Below are 17903 nucleotides of genomic sequence, written 5' to 3'. Positions count from 1 at the left end.
TGACTATGATGCAACATCTGCATCATACCAGCCCATGCTGGTCTTGGAGAATGAAGGAGTAGTGAGCTCTTCCATAAGACATCTAGCTGTGCTGTTGGATCTTCTGCCACCAACAATACAAAGGGTAGATATGTAAAAGATGGTAGTGCTGGAGGGATCTTGAAGTGCCGAATGTTGATGCGACCAACAGCAGCAATGTCTGCAGCGGTCACATTTGCTTTAGGAATATGCTTCTTGGCTTGTGTTCCTGGTGTGACTGCAGCAATTATACCCATTCCATGGAAGGTATACCTGTACCATCAACAGTGGCTAGATTGTGATCCACATTGTCAGTAATATATTTCATAGTATGTTCTGATGTGAACCCAGGAATGTCAATACCTGTTGATTGGTGAAGATTTGCACGCAAAATATGATGAGCTATGGATTTTTGGTGGCCATATTGGATTTTTTTCCATGACCATTGCATCCAATCAAGTCGTTACCTATTCTAAATGATTCCTTAGGTCCAAAAACTGTATAATAGCATTTTAAATAATTAAAATATCTCTTGTGAGAGTGGAGAAATGAGAGATTATAGATTGATGGCGGTCATCTTGGACCTTTGCATATTTAACCTATTTCCGCAACAGTAATTTCTTAGGACTTTTAGTATGTTATTCAGGACACTTCATAGAATACCTCTGTGCCCAAATAAATTCTGTTGCATTTCAAAAGTTAGTTTGCCTGGACTATGATCCGACTTGGACTAGAGCGGACTGTGCGTATACTGTTCTCACTAAAGGTTGTTTAAAAAAAAGTATTCTTCAGCTATACAGCCAGCTTGACAATACATTCTCCAGCATCGTATTCTCCAAGGAACAGACAGGTTGTTGTATTTGGCAGAATTTAATGGAGGAAAATATACTTTTGTAAAACTGAAAAAAGAGCACAAAACACATGCCTTTTTAAGTACAATAATACATTCTTATGCAGTTGACAGTAAACTAACAATCACCAATACTGTATTCGAACAAAAGAAATATTAAGCTAAACATGTTAATATAAATGTAAACAGTAGATGACTAACGGATGAAGTCGATTTTGTAGACTTTAAGACAAGGATTGCGCAGATTCTCACTCTGGGCAAAAGAAACTTCCGGAACGTCACTTCCGGTTACTGCGTGTTTATGATTAGCATACTCGTGCAGCTATTCACAATCGACACTAGGTGGTGCTAGAGGGCATATGGAATATACCAATACACTGGTTCCAACACAGTGAGCATGCTCATAGAGCGAGAGTTACACCAGGTAACCTCTGGTTCAACACGAGATCCAGGCAAAAGTTTGACGGCCCGCCCGGAGGCAGTGACCGCTGTCTGTCTAGTTTCACGATTCGCCTTGAGAGCATCAGCAGTCGTCTCGTGCAGCGCTATGGAGCTGTCCGTCACCTGGCTTTTAGCGGGGCTCATCTCTGCTTTACTCTGGCTGTTCTGGCTGAGGAGCCGCAGACATGTTTGTTTACCTCCGGGACCGTCCGGTCTGCCGATCGTAGGAAACCTGCTGCAGCTGGACAAAAGCGCTCCGTTCAAAACGATGCTGAAGGTGAGCATGAGAGGCCCACCACGTGTTTGTTCCTCAGTCTGCGATTATATTCATAAAGAAGGTTATTACTGTCAATGCAACAACATCCATGTCTGTCCCCATGAACTACTTTTACATTCCTCTTTAAAATATGTCAACTATGTATAACATACTATGAATATTTCAATCATTCTCACATGAACACAGAACAATGCACATTTAAAATACTTTTATTTTGTATTTGTTTTGTTCATGTCCCAAAGTAGCCTACAAGGTTACAAGTTACAACATGGTTGTTCAACGAAATGCAGTTTGAAGTCCTGTTTTGCTCCATAAAAAACAATCTGATACACACACACACACACACACACACACACACACACGCTTGCTAAATGGGTACCAATGGTGTTCTGGACGGTTTATGTTTATGGTCCGGGTGCTTTATATTGCACCTTCTGTAAAACTGAACAATAATGTGGCACTTCTATAAAAACTATAAGCGGTACCATTATATAATACTCAAATGTTCATGCTTTACGATAATTTACAGGCCGTTTCTCAATATGCGTTCTTGTCCGTACTTGTGTTCTCGTGGACTTGTGAAACGTCATCAGTCGCGGCCCAAGTACTGTTCCAATTCAAAAGTTCGCTTCTCGCAAAGCACGGTAAAAATGCCCGGATGTGACTTGATCTGCCCAGTTTCCAAAGGATGCATCAGAGGAGACTTGTGCGTACTTTGGACAGCCAATATCCCACAATGCATTTCGCACCAGCGACGGGGAGCAATGGGGAAGGACAAAATACTCAACTGAAAGTTGACTTTTTCTAAATACTGTTGTTGAGTCATGGAATGTAATTTTAGGACGTTTCAGGCGAGAAGTTATTAGTTTAAATATCAAATTTGTGGTTGGTTTGTCGAGATTCAGCCTATTTAAAAAAATAAATAAAAATAAATATATATATATATATATATATATATATATATATATATATATATATATATATATATATACAATTATGCTTTAACCTATTTGTTTTTTTTATATCAGTTATGGCGTTTTGAGTTGTGTTCTCTGTAGTGCGCTGGGTATGTTTACTTTGGTTTTCTCCTTGCGTGTCTGTACAAGACCTAAATGCATGCTTATTGCTCCCCAGCTCAGTGAAAGCTATGGCCCCGTGATGACTGTGTACCTGGGCCCTCAGCGTGCCGTGATCCTGGTGGGGTTTGATGCTGTTAAGGAGGCACTGGTGGACCAGGCAGATGACTTCACTGGCAGAGGACCTATTCCTTTCCTTATGAGGGTTACCAGGGGCTATGGTACATAGGAATGTTGTCATGACATGCAACATAGCAATGTGTTTGAGTACAACATGCTGTGTCCTTAACACCAGGCCGCAATCCTTGTGTTGATGATCTCCTCTGGCCAAAATATTTAAGACTCTGTTCTTACAATAATGTTTTACAGAATTTTTGTATGGCTTTTGTGAGTCCATTTGTTATAATTCTATTTGTTTTATGTTCCCAGTTCGACAGGGCTTCAGTTGGCTGTAAGAAGCGTTACTTTTAGTTTCTTTCATATGTTATAGCTTTTGACACATTGTGAGGTTCTTCTAACTACCATTTCCGCATCTTCAAAGGTTTGGCGATCAGTAACGGAGAGCGCTGGAGGCAGTTGCGGCGTTTCACCCTGACGACACTGAGAGACTTCGGGATGGGACGCAAAGGGATGGAGGAGTGGATCCAGGAGGAGAGCACACACCTGCTGGCCCGCATAGATGACACCAAAGGTATGCATGGGCTTGCCTTGTGTGTTTGCCCTGGTTGTGTATTTCTCCATGTGCTGCATGTTTCTGGATTTTAAACTTGTTGTTTTAAGATCTTTGAGGGCATAATGGAGACTTCATGCTCTCACTGCCAGAAAAATCCCTTTGAATGAAGACGGAGCAAATGAGGGACAGAATAGTCCAAGTTGTGCATAACAGTCAGGCTCCTTGTTTTGTGAGTGCTAACCACCACACCACCGTGCAGCCTAACCATAATTCAATTCAATTAAGTTTATTTTATATAGCCTAATATCACAAATTTGCCTCAGAGGGCTTTCTGTACACATACGACATCCCTGTCCCAGGACCTCACATCGGAACAGGAAAAACTCCCCAACAATAACCTTTGACAGGGGAAAAAGGGAAGAAACCTTCAGGAGAGCAACAGAGGAGGATCCCTTTTCCCAGATGGACAGATGCAATAGATGTCATGTGTACAGAATGAACAGAGTTACAGAGTTACGGCTCAGCAGGCAAGAGGCATCAGACACAGCCAGGTCCAATGGACCCTATGAGATGTGAAGTCACAAAGACTCCGGAGAGGAAGCCGAGTTAGTAAGGTGCAATGGAGAGATGTAAATTCATCCATAAGTAGAGCGAGAAGAGGAGAGAGGAGCTCAGTGTATCCATAACCATAATTTATAGCACACCTGTATTGTATAATTACACTGGATCTCCAACTAATGAGCGAATGCCTCTCAAACCCAGAGATGTTCACAAGTCCAAGTCCAAGTCCCCATCTCTGTTTCATTTTTTTCCCTCCAGCCACACCTTTCGATCCCACCTACTTCATGAGCTGCACCGTGTCCAACGTGATCTGCTGCTTGGTGTTCGGCCAACGCTTCAGCTACGACGACCAGCACTTCCTCTCCCTCCTGCAGACACTCACTGAGACCCTGAAGTTCGGCAGCAGTCCCTTCGGTCAGGTAATGGACATTTATTTATTTATTTTCCGAGGTTCAGAAACTACCCTTTCCATGTTAATTATATATTTTCAGTTTGTCCTTTTTCAGAGAAAGATGGAGACTGGTTGTGGAACACGTCATTCATAGGATTTCTCTCCCATCACAGCTGTACAACATCTTCCCTCGGTTGATGGAGTGGCTCCCGGGTCGCCAGCACAAAGTTTTCGCCAGACTTGAAGTGCTGAGAGAGTTCATAATCAAAAATATCCAGGAGCACCAGGACACGCTGGACCCCGGCTCACCCAGAGACTACATCGACTGCTTCCTCACTCGACTCACTCAGGTCTGACCCACCGCGGTTCATCTTGTGGAATAATGTGAACTGAGAGTTTTGTTTCATTTACCGTGGACATGTTAAGCATGCTGACTCGTTACATTTACTTATTCACTGATGCAAATGCACATAGTCCCTGTAACAACAGATGGTTCTGCAAATACCGAGCACCATAGACCGCTAGGTGCACGGCTCCCTCCATTGCAGCTGAACATCCCGAATTGTGATCCTGCGGCAGGTTGTATTGTCGTTGGTAAAAAAAAGGGCTCTTGTTTCGTTTCTTTAGGAAAAACACGTTCCCACAAGCGAGTTCCACCATGACAACCTGGTGTCAACGGTGCTGAATCTGTACCTGGCAGGAACCGAAACCACTAGCTCCACTCTCAGATTTACGCTGAGTGTGCTGATTAAGTACCCCAAAATCCAGGGTAGGTCCCTGAAACGCCAGTGACAAATCCAGTGACTTGGAATATTGTGTTTACACACATCTCTACTTTACAAGATCGTCACCTGTTGCATGTAATGCTGATGAAACTGAGCATTTTGAACCTCCTCTGCTGCTCCGTTCATTGTACTTCACTCTATTTGTGTCTCCCCTCATTCGAAAGAGAATGTGCAGCAAGAGATCGACACCGTGATTGGACAGCAACGTTGTCCTTACATGGAGGACAGGAAGTCCCTCCCCTTTACAGACGCAGTCCTCCATGAAATTCAGCGTCTCATAGACATCGTCCCCATGAACATCCCACACTACGCTCTCCAGGACATCTCGTTCAGGGGTTACACAATTCCCAAGGTATCCCAGTGTCGTCACATAAAAGTGTTAAAGTTTCCAGATGATATAAAAACTACTGTCTCATCTCAACAGGATACGATCATTATTCCCTTGTTGCACTCTGTGCTGAGAGAGGAGAAACAGTGGGAGACCCCTTGGTCCTTCAATCCGCAGCACTTTCTGGACCAGAAAGGCAACTTTAAGAAAAACCAAGCATTCCTGCCATTCTCTGCAGGTAAATTATGCAGCAAATGTGTTTTTTTTTTTTTTTTTTTTTTTTTTACCCGCGCTTCACTCACTTAGGAAATGTGGCCGACCTGCTCGCTAAACAGCTTTTCAGAGCTCTGATGTGTTCGAGAGGACAAACCAGTCCCCTGCAATCATCTTTCGTTTATCTCATATTCTCATTCTCCCTGAATGTTGTTTCTCAGGAAAGAGAGCTTGTGTCGGAGAGTCCCTGGCTCGCATGGAGCTCTTCCTTATCCTGACGTCACTCCTGCAGCGCTTCACCTTTTCTTGTCCCGGAGGACCCAACAGTGTAGATCTCAGCCCCGAGTACAGCAGCTTCGCCAACCTGCCCCGCAGATACGACGTCATCGCGACGCCCCGGCGGTGATGGTATGAATTTGCCATGTACCCAGCTAATAAATGCTCAGTTCAGTGTTCATTAAATCAAACTCTCACGACACACCGATCGGTTCAAGTGGTGCCAATGTAATTGTAATGGTAATTCCCTGGATTCTTGGCAAGAAATAATTTGAGTGACATTTAAGACAGTGCCTTGTAGAACGAGCTCAACGTGCCTGCTCTCATCATGTTTCTACGTATTCTGTCAGCATGCTTGTATTGTAGCGTCAGTATATTACTCCAAAATTATCTTTGTCGTCTCAAGATTCTCCGCTAATATTCTCAAATGTTTTCGGTACAACCGAGGGTTAAAGCTTTTACTAAATGTTGAATGTACACCAAAGATTTTAAAAGTCTCCCTCCCTATAATGCCACAATGGTGACTTGTTTAGTTTTGACGTCAGAACTGTGCACAAGATTATTATAATCTAAAATGATGCATATATATATATATATATATATATATATATATATAATGTTCCAGTGTCGACACAGCAGTCATTAGTGGGGGATTGTTGTCAAACCTAAAGCTCTGTAAACTGTAATGGCAGTTTATTTTATTAAACCTGGACAAGAACACCTCTGGTATACAGCATTATAAGTGGAACTGTATTATGTATTCAGAAATTATTACAACATATGTACTTTAACTATAAGATAACAAATGCTTTTATTAATTCTGTATTTTTTTAAATGATAAAATGTGTAAAACATTAAAAATGAATTGGTGGTGACTGACCATCTTGTTCAATGGATTAATTATTAATCCAACATGTAGTACATATATTGTATAAACAACGTAATCAATCAGCTGAAGACGTACATGCCAGAGAGTGAGGTCTGGCCTCTCATTGAAGACCTGAAGAAAGGTAAGGATGTCATAAGGAACATGTACTTCAAGATTCGAGATCTTGCCACATCTTTCATTGATGTGAGAAGACGATTGGACACTTGGGACTCAGTTACCATGGAAATCGTCAGTTTTGCCTATAGTAGAGCAGTTGTCGGAGAAGGTGAGTTTAATGAGGACCGAGAAAGACGCCCGCCTTCATGAACTGCTCCACTGTGACTGCAAACATCTGTCTCAGGATCTACCGCTTCCTCTATAAGTCATAGCAAATCTGAACACCACTCCTTGACGTCATCCGTGGCAGCTAAGCGTGCAGATGCAGCTGCTGAACTTTCAGTGAAGGAAGCAAACTATGAGATGATGGTAGCAGAAGAAGTGAAGTGATCTGAGATTTATAGGAACAGCAAAGGAAGTATGGGCAGCGCAAGCCAAACTTAAGGTGTACGACAAAGAGACGGAACGTGAATCCGCTGACTGCATTAACAAAGAAATAAAGACACAAAGAATGGGCCCCTCTATCACATGCTGCAACACCCTCTCATGCAGACATCTCTCCATTGCACCTTATTAACTCTGCTTCCTCTCCGGAGTCTTTGTGACTTCACGTCTCATAGGGTCCATTGGACCTGGAGGTGTCTAATGCCTGGTGAACCGGCCTCCCGCGTTGGCCCTGCTGATGCGCCCCGCCCCCCCTCCTCTCTACCTCCTTCTGTTTCATGGATTGTGGAGGTCCATTCATACATTGTCATATTCATGTAATGTGTTTATGTAACTTTGCATTCTGTACACATTGCATCTGTCCATCCGGGGAGAGGGATCCTCCTCTGTTGCTCTCCTGAAGGTTTCTTCCCTTTTTTCCCTGTGAAAGGTTATTTTTGGGGAGTTTTTCCTGATCCGATGTGAGGTCCTGGGACAGGGATGTCGTATGTGTACAGATTGTAAAGCCCTCTGAGAGAAATTTGTGATTTTGGGCTATACAAAATAAACTGAATTGAATTGATTGGGCAGAGGCAACTGCTGTTTGAACAAACAAAAGACACTGTACTGATCGGGCATGACACAGACTTGCTGATTCTCCTACTGCACCATGTCGAAATGGACGCACACGAGTTGTTCATGGCACCAGAGCCTAAACAATTCATCAAAAAGAAGAGAGTCTGGTGCATAAAACAATCCTGGGAGTTGCTCGGTCCTAAACTTTGTGATCATCTACTCTTTGTACACGCAATTTCAGGCTGTGATACTACCTCTCGTCTGTTTGTTTAGGGAAGGGCGTGGCAGTCAAGAAAATCAGGAATGGCCCTGTGTTTTACAATCAGGCCAAAGTGTTCAGTCAATCTGATCAAGCAAAGGAGGCGATCATTGCAGCAGGAGAGAAGGCATTGGTGTCAAAGTATGGTGGTGCCGAAGACGAAGGACTAGAAGGCTTACGATACCGGTGGTTCTGTGATAAGGTTTTAAAAGGCACCGTCGCCGTGGAACCCCAAAGTCTACCACCAACCTCTGGCTCCTCTAAGTATCACAGCCTTCGTGTATACTATCAGGTTATGGAATGGAAAGATGCCTGCATCAATATGAGACCAGAGGATTTTGGATGGAACGTTGTAAACGGGAGATATCTGCCAATACAGACCGACCCACCAGCCGTTCCATCAGAACTACTGGATGTCATCTGTTGTAGCTGTAAAAATGACTGTGCCACTTGAAAATACTTACCTGCCTTGATTATATTAGTATACAATTTAATTCAATGAAATGTCATATATCAGTGCAAATATATGATAAGAAATGGTTTAAAAAAATAATGTTCCATAATTATTTCATCCGATCAAGTCGTAACCTATTCAAAAATGATTCCTTATGTCCAAAAACGGTATAATAGCATTTTAAATAATTCAAATGTCTCTTCTGGAGATATGAGACATTATAGATGTACGGCGGCCATCTTGGATTTTTGCATATTTAAACTATTTCTGCAACAGTAATTTCTTAGGACTTTTATTATGTTATTCAGGACACTTCATAGAAGACCTCTGTGCTCAAATACATTCTGTTGCATTTATTTCCATTTTTAATGGTTAAATTGGCTAGATTGACTGGACTATCAGGCCAGTGGACTAATAAGAGTTTTACTAACTGCAGAGACTTGCATGTATTAATGGATATGGAGTAATACTGACATAAAAACACGAGGCATTCAATTTGGCGAATGATCTCCATCACAATGCATTTAAGAGAAAAGCAGATATTAAATATTTCAGTTTTTAAACATTTTGTTCCAATATAGATACTGTTTGATGACATGGCATGTTTATGATTTTTTTAAGGAAAGATATACAGAGACAAGTTCAAATGTTGATTTAAAGATGTTGGGCTATTTTCTATAACATGTCTTCTTTCAGACTAGTAGAAATAAAATATTCTGAAGGTTTTCAGTGAGGGGTTTGTTCATGTGTCATTCTTGGCCTGATTTAAAAAGCGTTGGTGAAAATATATTTTTTGAATTTTCTGATTCATTGTGCGATAAAAAGATATCTCCAAAATTCCCTCTGTAAAAAACACAGGAAGAAAGATTAGAATGAAATACATTATTGACAACCCAAGCACAAGACGATTCAGAATAATGCTGACAGGCCTGCCTGCTCCTGCAAACATCACCTGGACAGCAAACATTGCTCCGACACAATGAAGCAGCCTATGTTGTAACTGTATGGGTGACTCAGGGTGGTTCAAGCAATGATAGAAGGCCCGAGGGCAGCACCTCGTCTCACCGTGGCGTGGCGATGATGTGGTACGTGCGAGGCAGATTGGCGAAGCTGCTGTACTCTGAAACAAGGTTTATACTGTCTGGGCCTCCGGCGCAGGAAAAGGTGAAATTCTGCAGCAGTGACACCAGTAAGATGAAAAGCTCCATACGAGCCAGAGACTCGCCAACACAGGCTCTCTTCCCTGTGAGGAGACATGATCACAAACAACATTAGAAATATGATACTGCTTGTAAAAGTGAAGGGGCAATGAGGACGATATTTAGCACAACATGACCCCATTAGTCATGGACAAACAAAACTCTTCTGTAAAACATGGATCCATAGAGGGTTGGTAATGATGTATTAGCTGAAGACCGTGGTTTACCTGCAGAAAAAGGCAGGAAAGCAGGATTTTTCTTGAATTTTTCATTCTGGTCCAGGAAGTGCTGGGGGTTGAAGGACCAGGGAGTCGCCCATTGCTTTTCCTCTTTCAGCACAGAGTGCAACAAGGGAATAATCATAGTGTCCTATTGAGAGAAGACATGAAGTTAGTGTAGTGTAAAAATATTTTCTCTCTAATGACTATTTTATCTTGGGATTGCTAATACCTTGGGAATTGTGTAACCCCTAAAAGAGATGTCCTGGAGTGCGTAGCGAGGGAGGCTGAAAGGGACAATGTCCAGAAAGCGTTGCACCTCATGAATAACTGCATCTGTAAAGAGGAGGGACTTCCTGTTCTCCATGCTGGGACTACAGCCTTGTCCAATCGCACTCTCAATCTCATTCTGCATTTTCTCTGTTAAGGACAAAAAGAAAGACATTGTATGTCGAACTGGTTAAGTAAGATGACTGTGTCCTCTATTCGGGGACCTACCCTGTATGTTTGGGTATTTGATCAGCACACTGAGGGCATATCTGATGGTGGAGCTGGTGGTTTCCGTTCCTGCCATAAAGAGGTTCAACACTGTGGAGACCAAGTTGTCATTGTTGAACTCAGTCGTGGGATTGTCCTTCTCCTGAGAGAACAAATGGATAAACGTGCCATTAGAAGCAGTTTTATTGCCTAAATTAGATCCATTCTGAGCATAAGCTCAACGTTATTTTAGAGGAGTCCAGAATGAAAGTTTTGGTCTTGTGTTCCCTGAACAAAGTAACATTTCCCACCTGATTGATTCGGATGAGAAAGCAGTCAATAAAGTCCCTCGGGGAGCCGGGGTCCAGTGTCTCTTTGTGCTCTTGGATCTTCATGTCGACGAAGTCTCTCAACTTCTGAACTTGGGCAAAACAAGTGTGCTGGGGGCCGGGCAGATGCTCCATGAGCCAGGGAAAGATGTTGTACAACTGTGGGATAATAATGATAATATGAATAATCTATAGGAGATAATGTGAGAACCAGATTTTAAAATGATGGATTATCAACCGCTTACTTGACCGACAGGGCTGTTTAGGAACTTTAACATATCAGATATGATGTTGAGGAGGTGCAGGAACTTCTTGTCTTCGTAACTGAAGCGTTCGCCAAACACCAGGCAGCAGATCACGTTGGACACAGTGCGGCTCAGCAAGAAGGTGGGGTCAAAAGGCGTGGCTGGAAGAGAAGACGAAAACCTAATTGGACTCATATATTAAAGGTACTGATCAGAAAAAAGAAAATGATGATGGCAAGATCAGAAAATCCACAGGGAAGAGGTTTTCCCTGCCATGCAAAAGTGGGGTTTTGCAGCTCACTTTGGACATTTTAACACTGACCTGTAAACAGTTTTAAAGCAGACTTGGGTTCTGCCATGTCAGTCTTTTTGAAATTAGCTTGAAAGCACAGCTGTCACGGCTCGGCCGCTTCCCTGCCTCTCTAGTGTCCCCTGTCCGTTCTCTGTGTATACGCTATATCTGTGTATACACCGTATATGTGTATACTGTGTATATTGACTTTATACTAACCTCTGTTCCCTGTGCCCAGGATTTCAGTGCCTGCACTTCAGCCCAGCCACCGCCACTCACACCACCACGCCTTCCTACCTGTGTTCACATCTGGCTCCGCCAGCCCGCCAGCGAACTCCGAATAAACCCATTCCTTAACCTACCCTACTGTCTCTGTGTCTGCACTTGGGTCCAGCCTAGGACCAACCCTAACAACAGCCCTTGTATGCACGGAGCAAAGTTATCTGGGTGTTTCTAAGATGCAGTGGCGGCTGGCCAATAGAGGGCCACGGGCCTGGCCACACCCACCTTGAGCCACAAAAAAAAGAAAAGTATACAAAAATTATAATAATAATATTAATAATATGTATAAATTATAAAAATGGTCAATATTTGTGTTTTGGAGATATGGAATATACCCAGTAATATTTGTAAAATAGGATATCTGCGCAAAATATATGCTTTTCCTGCACTTCCTGCACGTCCTCTCCGCCTGTCTACATGTCTCAGCTGCGCTGGGGCCTAATCATTTTGGCCCAGAAGAGACGGGTCTAAGAAGCAGTTTAGCCTATTACTGATCAAAGATATGAATGAGTGATATACAATTTAGCCAATCCGTGTCCTAAAATAGGTTCAGCTTTTGGGCCAAAGTCATCTGGCCCAAAGCTGCACGTTTTCGTCAAGGTGCTTTTTTTTAACGAGATGTTAACGGCCAGCGCGAGCACTTCTCTTCCAAGAAGACCTGACCTGGTAAAATCAACGGGGACACATCCAGCATGGACAGTTAGTCTATTGGATATTTATATTTTATTATATATTTATATTGGATATTTACATTAGATGATACTTATATATCATATTATACTGAATATTATTATATGATATGTATATATATATATATTAACATACTGAATTGTATGAATAATATGTCCTTTTTATGTGTGTTGGAATAAATGTTAAATATTTAACGTCAAAGTAGAAATGTGTGTTTGATACTTTTTTGCATTGAATCATACTGGGATGTTTGTACTATAAGCGGGGCGACTGTGGGTCAGTGGTTAGCAGGTCCATCTTTCAATCAGAGGATCGATTGTTCGATCCCTGGCTCTGCTAGCCCTAGTCGATGTGTCCTTGAGCAGGACACCAAAGCCTGAATTGCTCCTTGTAGCTGTGTCTACGGTGTATGATTGTAAGTCGCTTTGGATAAAAACATCAGCTAAATGAAATGTAGCGCTGTTAGCACTGTTAAGACCATTAGCACTGTTAAGACCGTTAGCACTGTTGGCACAGTTAGCAGCGTTAGCCAGCAGCTCAGCTGTCAGCATGTTGAAAGATCTGTTGTGTTGAGAGGCAATCAAAATGCTGCCAATCCCATACATAGTGCCTTTAAAGACAGTTTAAAATGCTGTATTTGGTATCTTTAAGCTGTCAGAGAAGCTTCTCTGGTGTAGTAAGTTACGTAACATATTCTGTGTTTACTTTGCACAAGCCGCCATCAGATAGAGATAAGGATTAAAGAGTGCAGCTGAAGCAAGAGAGATAAAAACACAGAGCAATCCAACAAAGCATAACAGTACACACTCTCTTTTCTGTTGTTGACCAACTATTTCATTCTTTAAGTCGGTTCTGTGTATATTTGACAATATTCAGACATACTGTATATGTCATGTGCAGAAGGTGTTTTCTTTTCTTCTCAGTGTTTCTCAATTCTCAAGTTTAAAAGATTTCTTTTTTTTTTGGTCAAAATCTGGCACCATTTGTCTGGATGTGCAATCAGCGTTAATGGTAAATGCAGTCAATTGAAGCAATTCCTTCAGGTTGTGCTGTATTGATCACGAAAGCTAAATGTCCTTGTTCTTTCTGCACACAGTGCTGTCATTTGACATGGTTGGAGGCAAAGGAAGTTAATTCTGAGTAAGGTGTTGTTTTGATTGACTACACTTACCAATAAGTGCACTAATCCCCTTTCACACTAACCCTGCGTGAAACGTGTGCTCTCAAAACAACAGCTGCAACCTCACCTTTGAATGACTCTATGTGGGCCCTCAGGTGTGTGCTCTCCTCCTGGATCCACTCCTCCATCCTCTTGCGTCCCATCCCAAAATCTCTCAGCGTCGACATTGTGAAACGTCGCAGTTGGCGCCAGCGCTTTCCGTTGCTGATCCCCAAACCTGAACAAAAAAATAAATGTGCCGCTAGCTGACCAACTGAAGCCAGAGACGTGCATGCACAGAAACCATTGAAATAAAGTTACCGTAGCCCTTGGAAACTTTGATCAGAAATGGCAGTGGCCCTCTGCCTGTGAAGTCGTCTGCCTGGTCCACCAGAGCCTCCTTCACTGCGTCGTATCCCACCAGAAAAACCAACCGCTGCCAACCCAGGTGGACCGTCAGCACAGGACCATGCGTTTCACTTAACTACAAGAAGAAAGGATGTGTTAGATTAATAAAACAAAATTCACACTATTTTTCAAAGAGCAATGAAAACTAAAATTCTGTATAACTGACCAAGACATCTCAGATCACGGGATAAGGTATTACACAACACTAAATCAATATAAATTTTGCCAAACAAATTCTCACCTTGAGAATGCTTTTAAAAGGAGCATTTTTGTCCAGTTGCGGCAGATTTCCTATGAGAGGAAGTGCAAAGGGTCCTGGGGGCAACCGATACTTCCTGCTGTTTTTGATGCTAAACAACCACATCAGAGCTAAGATCAGCCCCGCCAGGATCACTGTCGCAGAAAAGTCCATAACTCTCCTTCTCGGCTCTTCACTGGCCGGCAGATGTCTACTATATTCACTTTCCAACTGGGAATGGCGCTTATGAATTTAACAGTGAGTTAGCAGGAGTGCTGCATTGGGACACACGTGAGTCACATGACTGTGTGCTTTAGTGCACTTTCACCTGCTTATTACTTTTTATTTGCTTGCAGCCAGAAAGAAGCAAACAAACATTTGACTTTAGTTATACAGGCATGTCATTTTCTTCCTCTCTTGTCTCAAAAAAGGAATACAAGTTTATATGTTTAAAAATTGGCTGCACGGTGGTGTAGTGGCTAGCACTGTCGCCTCACAGCAAGAGGGCCGCGGGTTCAATTCCCGGTCGGAGCGGTCCTTATGTGTGGAGTTTGCATGTTCTCCCCGTGGCAGCGTGGGTTCTCTCCGGGCTCTCCGGCTTCCTCCCACAGTCCAAAGACATGCTGCAGGTTAATTGATCTCTAAATTGCCCATAGGTGTGAATGTGAGAGTGAATGGTTGTATGTCCCTACATGTGCCCTCAATGGACTGGCGGCCTGTCCAGGGTGTCCCCCTTAAAAATTCATATGAAAACCCAGAAGCGTTGCAACATGCTGAAATTGTTTTTTAAAATGAGAAATCAGGAGGCCAACAAGAGGCCTGGGGTCTTATTGCCATGTAATTACAGTTTGTGCTGTCTAACTTTGTAAGGCCACAGTTTATTTCTCCTGAAGATGTTTGAGTCTTTGTCTCGTTCCTGTTTTCGTTGTGTTGAGTTTGATTGGATTTGGTCATTGTGTTTCATCTTTTTCCAGATCCACTCTCCCATCCTGTTGCATCCAGCCCATAATCTCTTTGTGTTGCCAGTGTGATACATTGCATCTGCCACTCGGTTGTCCATTATTGATCCCAAAACCTGACTGTGTGGATAAACAAAGTAGTGCATGGTCACCTGAATAACGATCCACAGACAGCCATTGCAACACTAGTGTATAAAGCGTACACGTTTTGTTAAGGAAGATCATTTTCACAATTGAACACCACTTTTATGATTTTTGAGGCGTAAATGCAATAAAAGCATACGTTCAGCAAACGATCGCATGACTTCACGTCACCACCTCGAAGCTAAAGGCCGACTTGTGTTCCCGTGATGACGTTTTGTCGTCTCTTTTAGCTCCTTGTTAGCACTTGTTAGTAGGGCTGCAACTAACGATTATTTTGATAATCGATTAATCTGTCGATTATTTGTTCGATTAATCGATGAATCGTATAATAAAACAAAAAACAATAATTTCCAACCCTTTATTCAACATAACTGTGCCAGAAAATGCACAGGTAATCAGGACTATATAGAGTTATTAGTTTAAGCATCAAATCTGTGGTCGGTTTGTCGGCAGGACTTTTTCAAATGATCCGCTGGCTCTGGTGTCTCCGTAGTTACACATGAGATATCATTCTGTTTAGAGGATCTAACGAGCACAACGAGTTTATTATTAGTTCACATGTAAAATCAGTTTAACTCAGGGTTGCAATTACAATAACTATATTGTATAATAACTGTTAATATAACTATAAATATATATATATATATATATATAATTTACAGTGAATAATTGGAGTAAACTCATGAGCAAGAACAGCTGACGTGGTGACGTCATCAAGTTCGCTGCTGTTCCAATTGCAGAAAGACCGTCCTGCGTCCTCCCGTCCTCTGGAGTCTGGACTCCAGAGTCCAAACTCCAAAAGAACACAAGTCTGTACTCAGCGTACTTTGGATTGAGAAACGGCCAACATCATCCCTAGGCTGATGTTGATGTTGGCCGTCAGCTCGGAGTTTCACCGACTCCGTCTCGATAACTTCCGCTTCCAGCGCTGCCGGAGCAGCAGCAGCATGCAGGCGGACAGGAAGGAGGCGTGGCTTGTCTCCGTAGAAACAGCCGTTCACCACCGGGGAAATAAGTTAGTTCTCGCACAACGTTACGGGTCTCTCCGATGGTCTCTGCTCTACCGGCTTTTTTGTGTTGCTCCGCTCCGCGCTCAACTCATTTTGTTGTTGTTGTTATATTCAAACATCTCCGCGTCTTATTGGGTGGCGTAATAATTGCGCGACACAACGAATCGATAATGCAATTCGTTGCCAACTATTTTGATAATCGATTTTATCGATTCGTTGTTGCAGCCCTACTTGTTAGCAGCCTTTTTTTAAGACATGGAAAGGGTTCAAAATTGCTGACCCATTTCCATTTGTGGGACTCATTCCTGCAGCGCTCTACCTGTTTTGCCAAACTCTGGCCTCCTTTAACAAGAAGGTGAACTGAGCTGTAATAGTGCGGATTTTGGTCAATCGTGTGAAAGCACAGTATCAACCTTAAACTAGATTTGAACTCATTTTTAAAGTTTTAAAGACAGAGGCGCAACACCCATGCCATTTCATCTGAATCTGTGATTTAGTTGTGTACATTTTCAAAAATAATTAGCATGTGACTGAATTGAGTTTTGAGCAGCAAGGCTTTGCACAACAGGCATGTATGATGAACACAAGTCCGTCTGCCGGGCGCCAGCCAGCAAACAGCAGATTGATGTGGAGAGAAAAAAGAATGCACGGCCATGGTGACAGCAGGATTTATTTAGAGCTAACCTTTGAAATGCATTTCTTGTTAGGTCATGTGCAGAGAGGGTGGGTCATGGGGGTCATTTCTGAGTGGGGGCAAAAGCAAAGTGCCAATGAGAGGTCAAACTTTAAAAAACAAAATAACAAGTAGAAAATGAACACAGTGATGAGAGACACAACTGTTCAAAAGACTCAAATATCTTCATCAACATCCGTGTGGCTGTCTGGAATCATTACTCTGCTCCCTCAGTCAGCCCGGAGCCGTTGTGTCATGGAACCACTGATACAACACAGACAGTGCTCAAGGGTCACGCTCATGAATGATTTACCTGAGGAGCAAGGCCAGGAAGAACACCTTCGTTCATTTATAAATTAGACGTGTCGATAACAAACAAGTGATTAATTGATGCCCTTGTATTATAAAAGGGAATACCAACAAAAGGATGAGAAGAAAGGGTTTTCAAGCAGTCTCACTCTCTCACTCTCTCGCTCTCTATTTCTCTCTCTCTAACTAAAAAGCAAATCCTCCACAGTCAAATGCATCAAAGTCGGAGTCCCCCTCGAAGTCGAAGCTGTTGAAGTGGGGGGAGTCGACGTCCTGGCTGCAGGCGTGGAAGGAGCCTCCCGCGGGGAGCTCGGAGAAGCCCCCCGTGCCGTGGGCGATCTCCGGGGCTCTGCTGGCGAGGGGGGAGGACGGGGAGCAGGAGCTGAGGTAGCCCAGAGCGGAGGAGGCCGCCGCCCCTCCCATCAGCAGGCACACTGCCCTCACCGCCCGGGCATCGCTGCTGTTGCCATGGCGAAGGCAATCTGACGTGCGGTGAGGCGGGGCCACAGAGACGCTGCGCAGGGGCCGACGGGATGCACTGGCTGGAGAAGTCATTTAAAACATTATAAGCAAATAAATTATGATTTATCCATAATTTGTCAGCTATTCCCTTTTAATCAGAGAACCATGATGTGCGTGAGATCAAGTAGCAGCAAGCTTCCTCTTTGGCCTCAACATAAACACT

The 17903-nt window shown here is 42.9% G+C and overlaps 2 protein-coding genes across 3 annotated transcripts; one reads left to right on the top strand and one right to left on the bottom strand.

The window, feature by feature from the left end:
- Nucleotides 1–1292: 1292 nt before the first annotated feature.
- LOC117741215 (cytochrome P450 2F5-like) lies at nt 1293–8737 on the top strand. Of its 2 annotated transcripts, none has more exons than XM_034548083.1 (9): nt 1293–1586; nt 2721–2883; nt 3204–3353; nt 4155–4315; nt 4461–4637; nt 4915–5056; nt 5237–5638; nt 5835–6021; nt 8147–8737. In XM_034548083.1, exons 1-8 carry the CDS (start codon nt 1416–1418, stop codon nt 6017–6019), a joined length of 1551 nt encoding a protein of 516 aa, XP_034403974.1. In that variant the 5' UTR covers nt 1293–1415; the 3' UTR covers nt 6020–6021; nt 8147–8737. The 2 variants fall into 2 exon arrangements, with proteins under 2 accessions (XP_034403974.1, XP_034403975.1); XM_034548084.1 differs by lacking the exon at nt 8147–8737 and having other exon boundaries at nt 5237–5424; nt 5497–5638; nt 5835–6849.
- LOC117741216 (cytochrome P450 2F5-like) lies at nt 1514–14297 on the bottom strand. The gene is made up of 10 exons (XM_034548085.1): nt 14127–14297; nt 13799–13961; nt 13566–13715; nt 11055–11215; nt 10792–10968; nt 10502–10643; nt 10236–10423; nt 10013–10154; nt 9652–9829; nt 1514–1624 (listed from the first exon to the last, which is right to left on the bottom strand). Exons 1-10 carry the CDS (start codon nt 14295–14297, stop codon nt 1570–1572), a joined length of 1527 nt encoding a protein of 508 aa, XP_034403976.1. The 3' UTR covers nt 1514–1569.
- Nucleotides 14298–17903: the final 3606 nt, after the last annotated feature.

This window comes from Cyclopterus lumpus, chromosome 13 (assembly GCF_009769545.1).
Source record: "Cyclopterus lumpus isolate fCycLum1 chromosome 13, fCycLum1.pri, whole genome shotgun sequence".
NCBI lineage: Eukaryota > Metazoa > Chordata > Actinopteri > Perciformes > Cyclopteridae > Cyclopterus > Cyclopterus lumpus.
This window is presented reverse-complemented; position numbering and strand designations above follow the sequence as displayed.

Coding starts and splice junctions, on each gene's coding strand:
- LOC117741215 (XM_034548083.1), top strand. CDS start 1,416: ATGGAGCTGTCCGTCACCTGGCTTTTAGCGGGGCTCATCTCTGCTTTA. Junction 3,354..4,154: donor CCGCATAGATGACACCAAAG/GTATGCATGGGC, acceptor TTTTCCCTCCAG/CCACACCTTTCGATCCCACC. Junction 4,638..4,914: donor TCCTCACTCGACTCACTCAG/GTCTGACCCACC, acceptor TCGTTTCTTTAG/GAAAAACACGTTCCCACAAG.
- LOC117741216 (XM_034548085.1), bottom strand. CDS start 14,297: ATGGACTTTTCTGCGACAGTGATCCTGGCGGGGCTGATCTTAGCTCTG. Junction 10,155..10,235: donor GGGGTTACACAATTCCCAAG/GTATTAGCAATC, acceptor TTCTCTCAATAG/GACACTATGATTATTCCCTT. Junction 1,625..9,651: donor CACATCATCGCCACGCCACG/GTGAGACGAGGT, acceptor ATATAATCGCAG/ACTGAGGAACAAACACGTGG.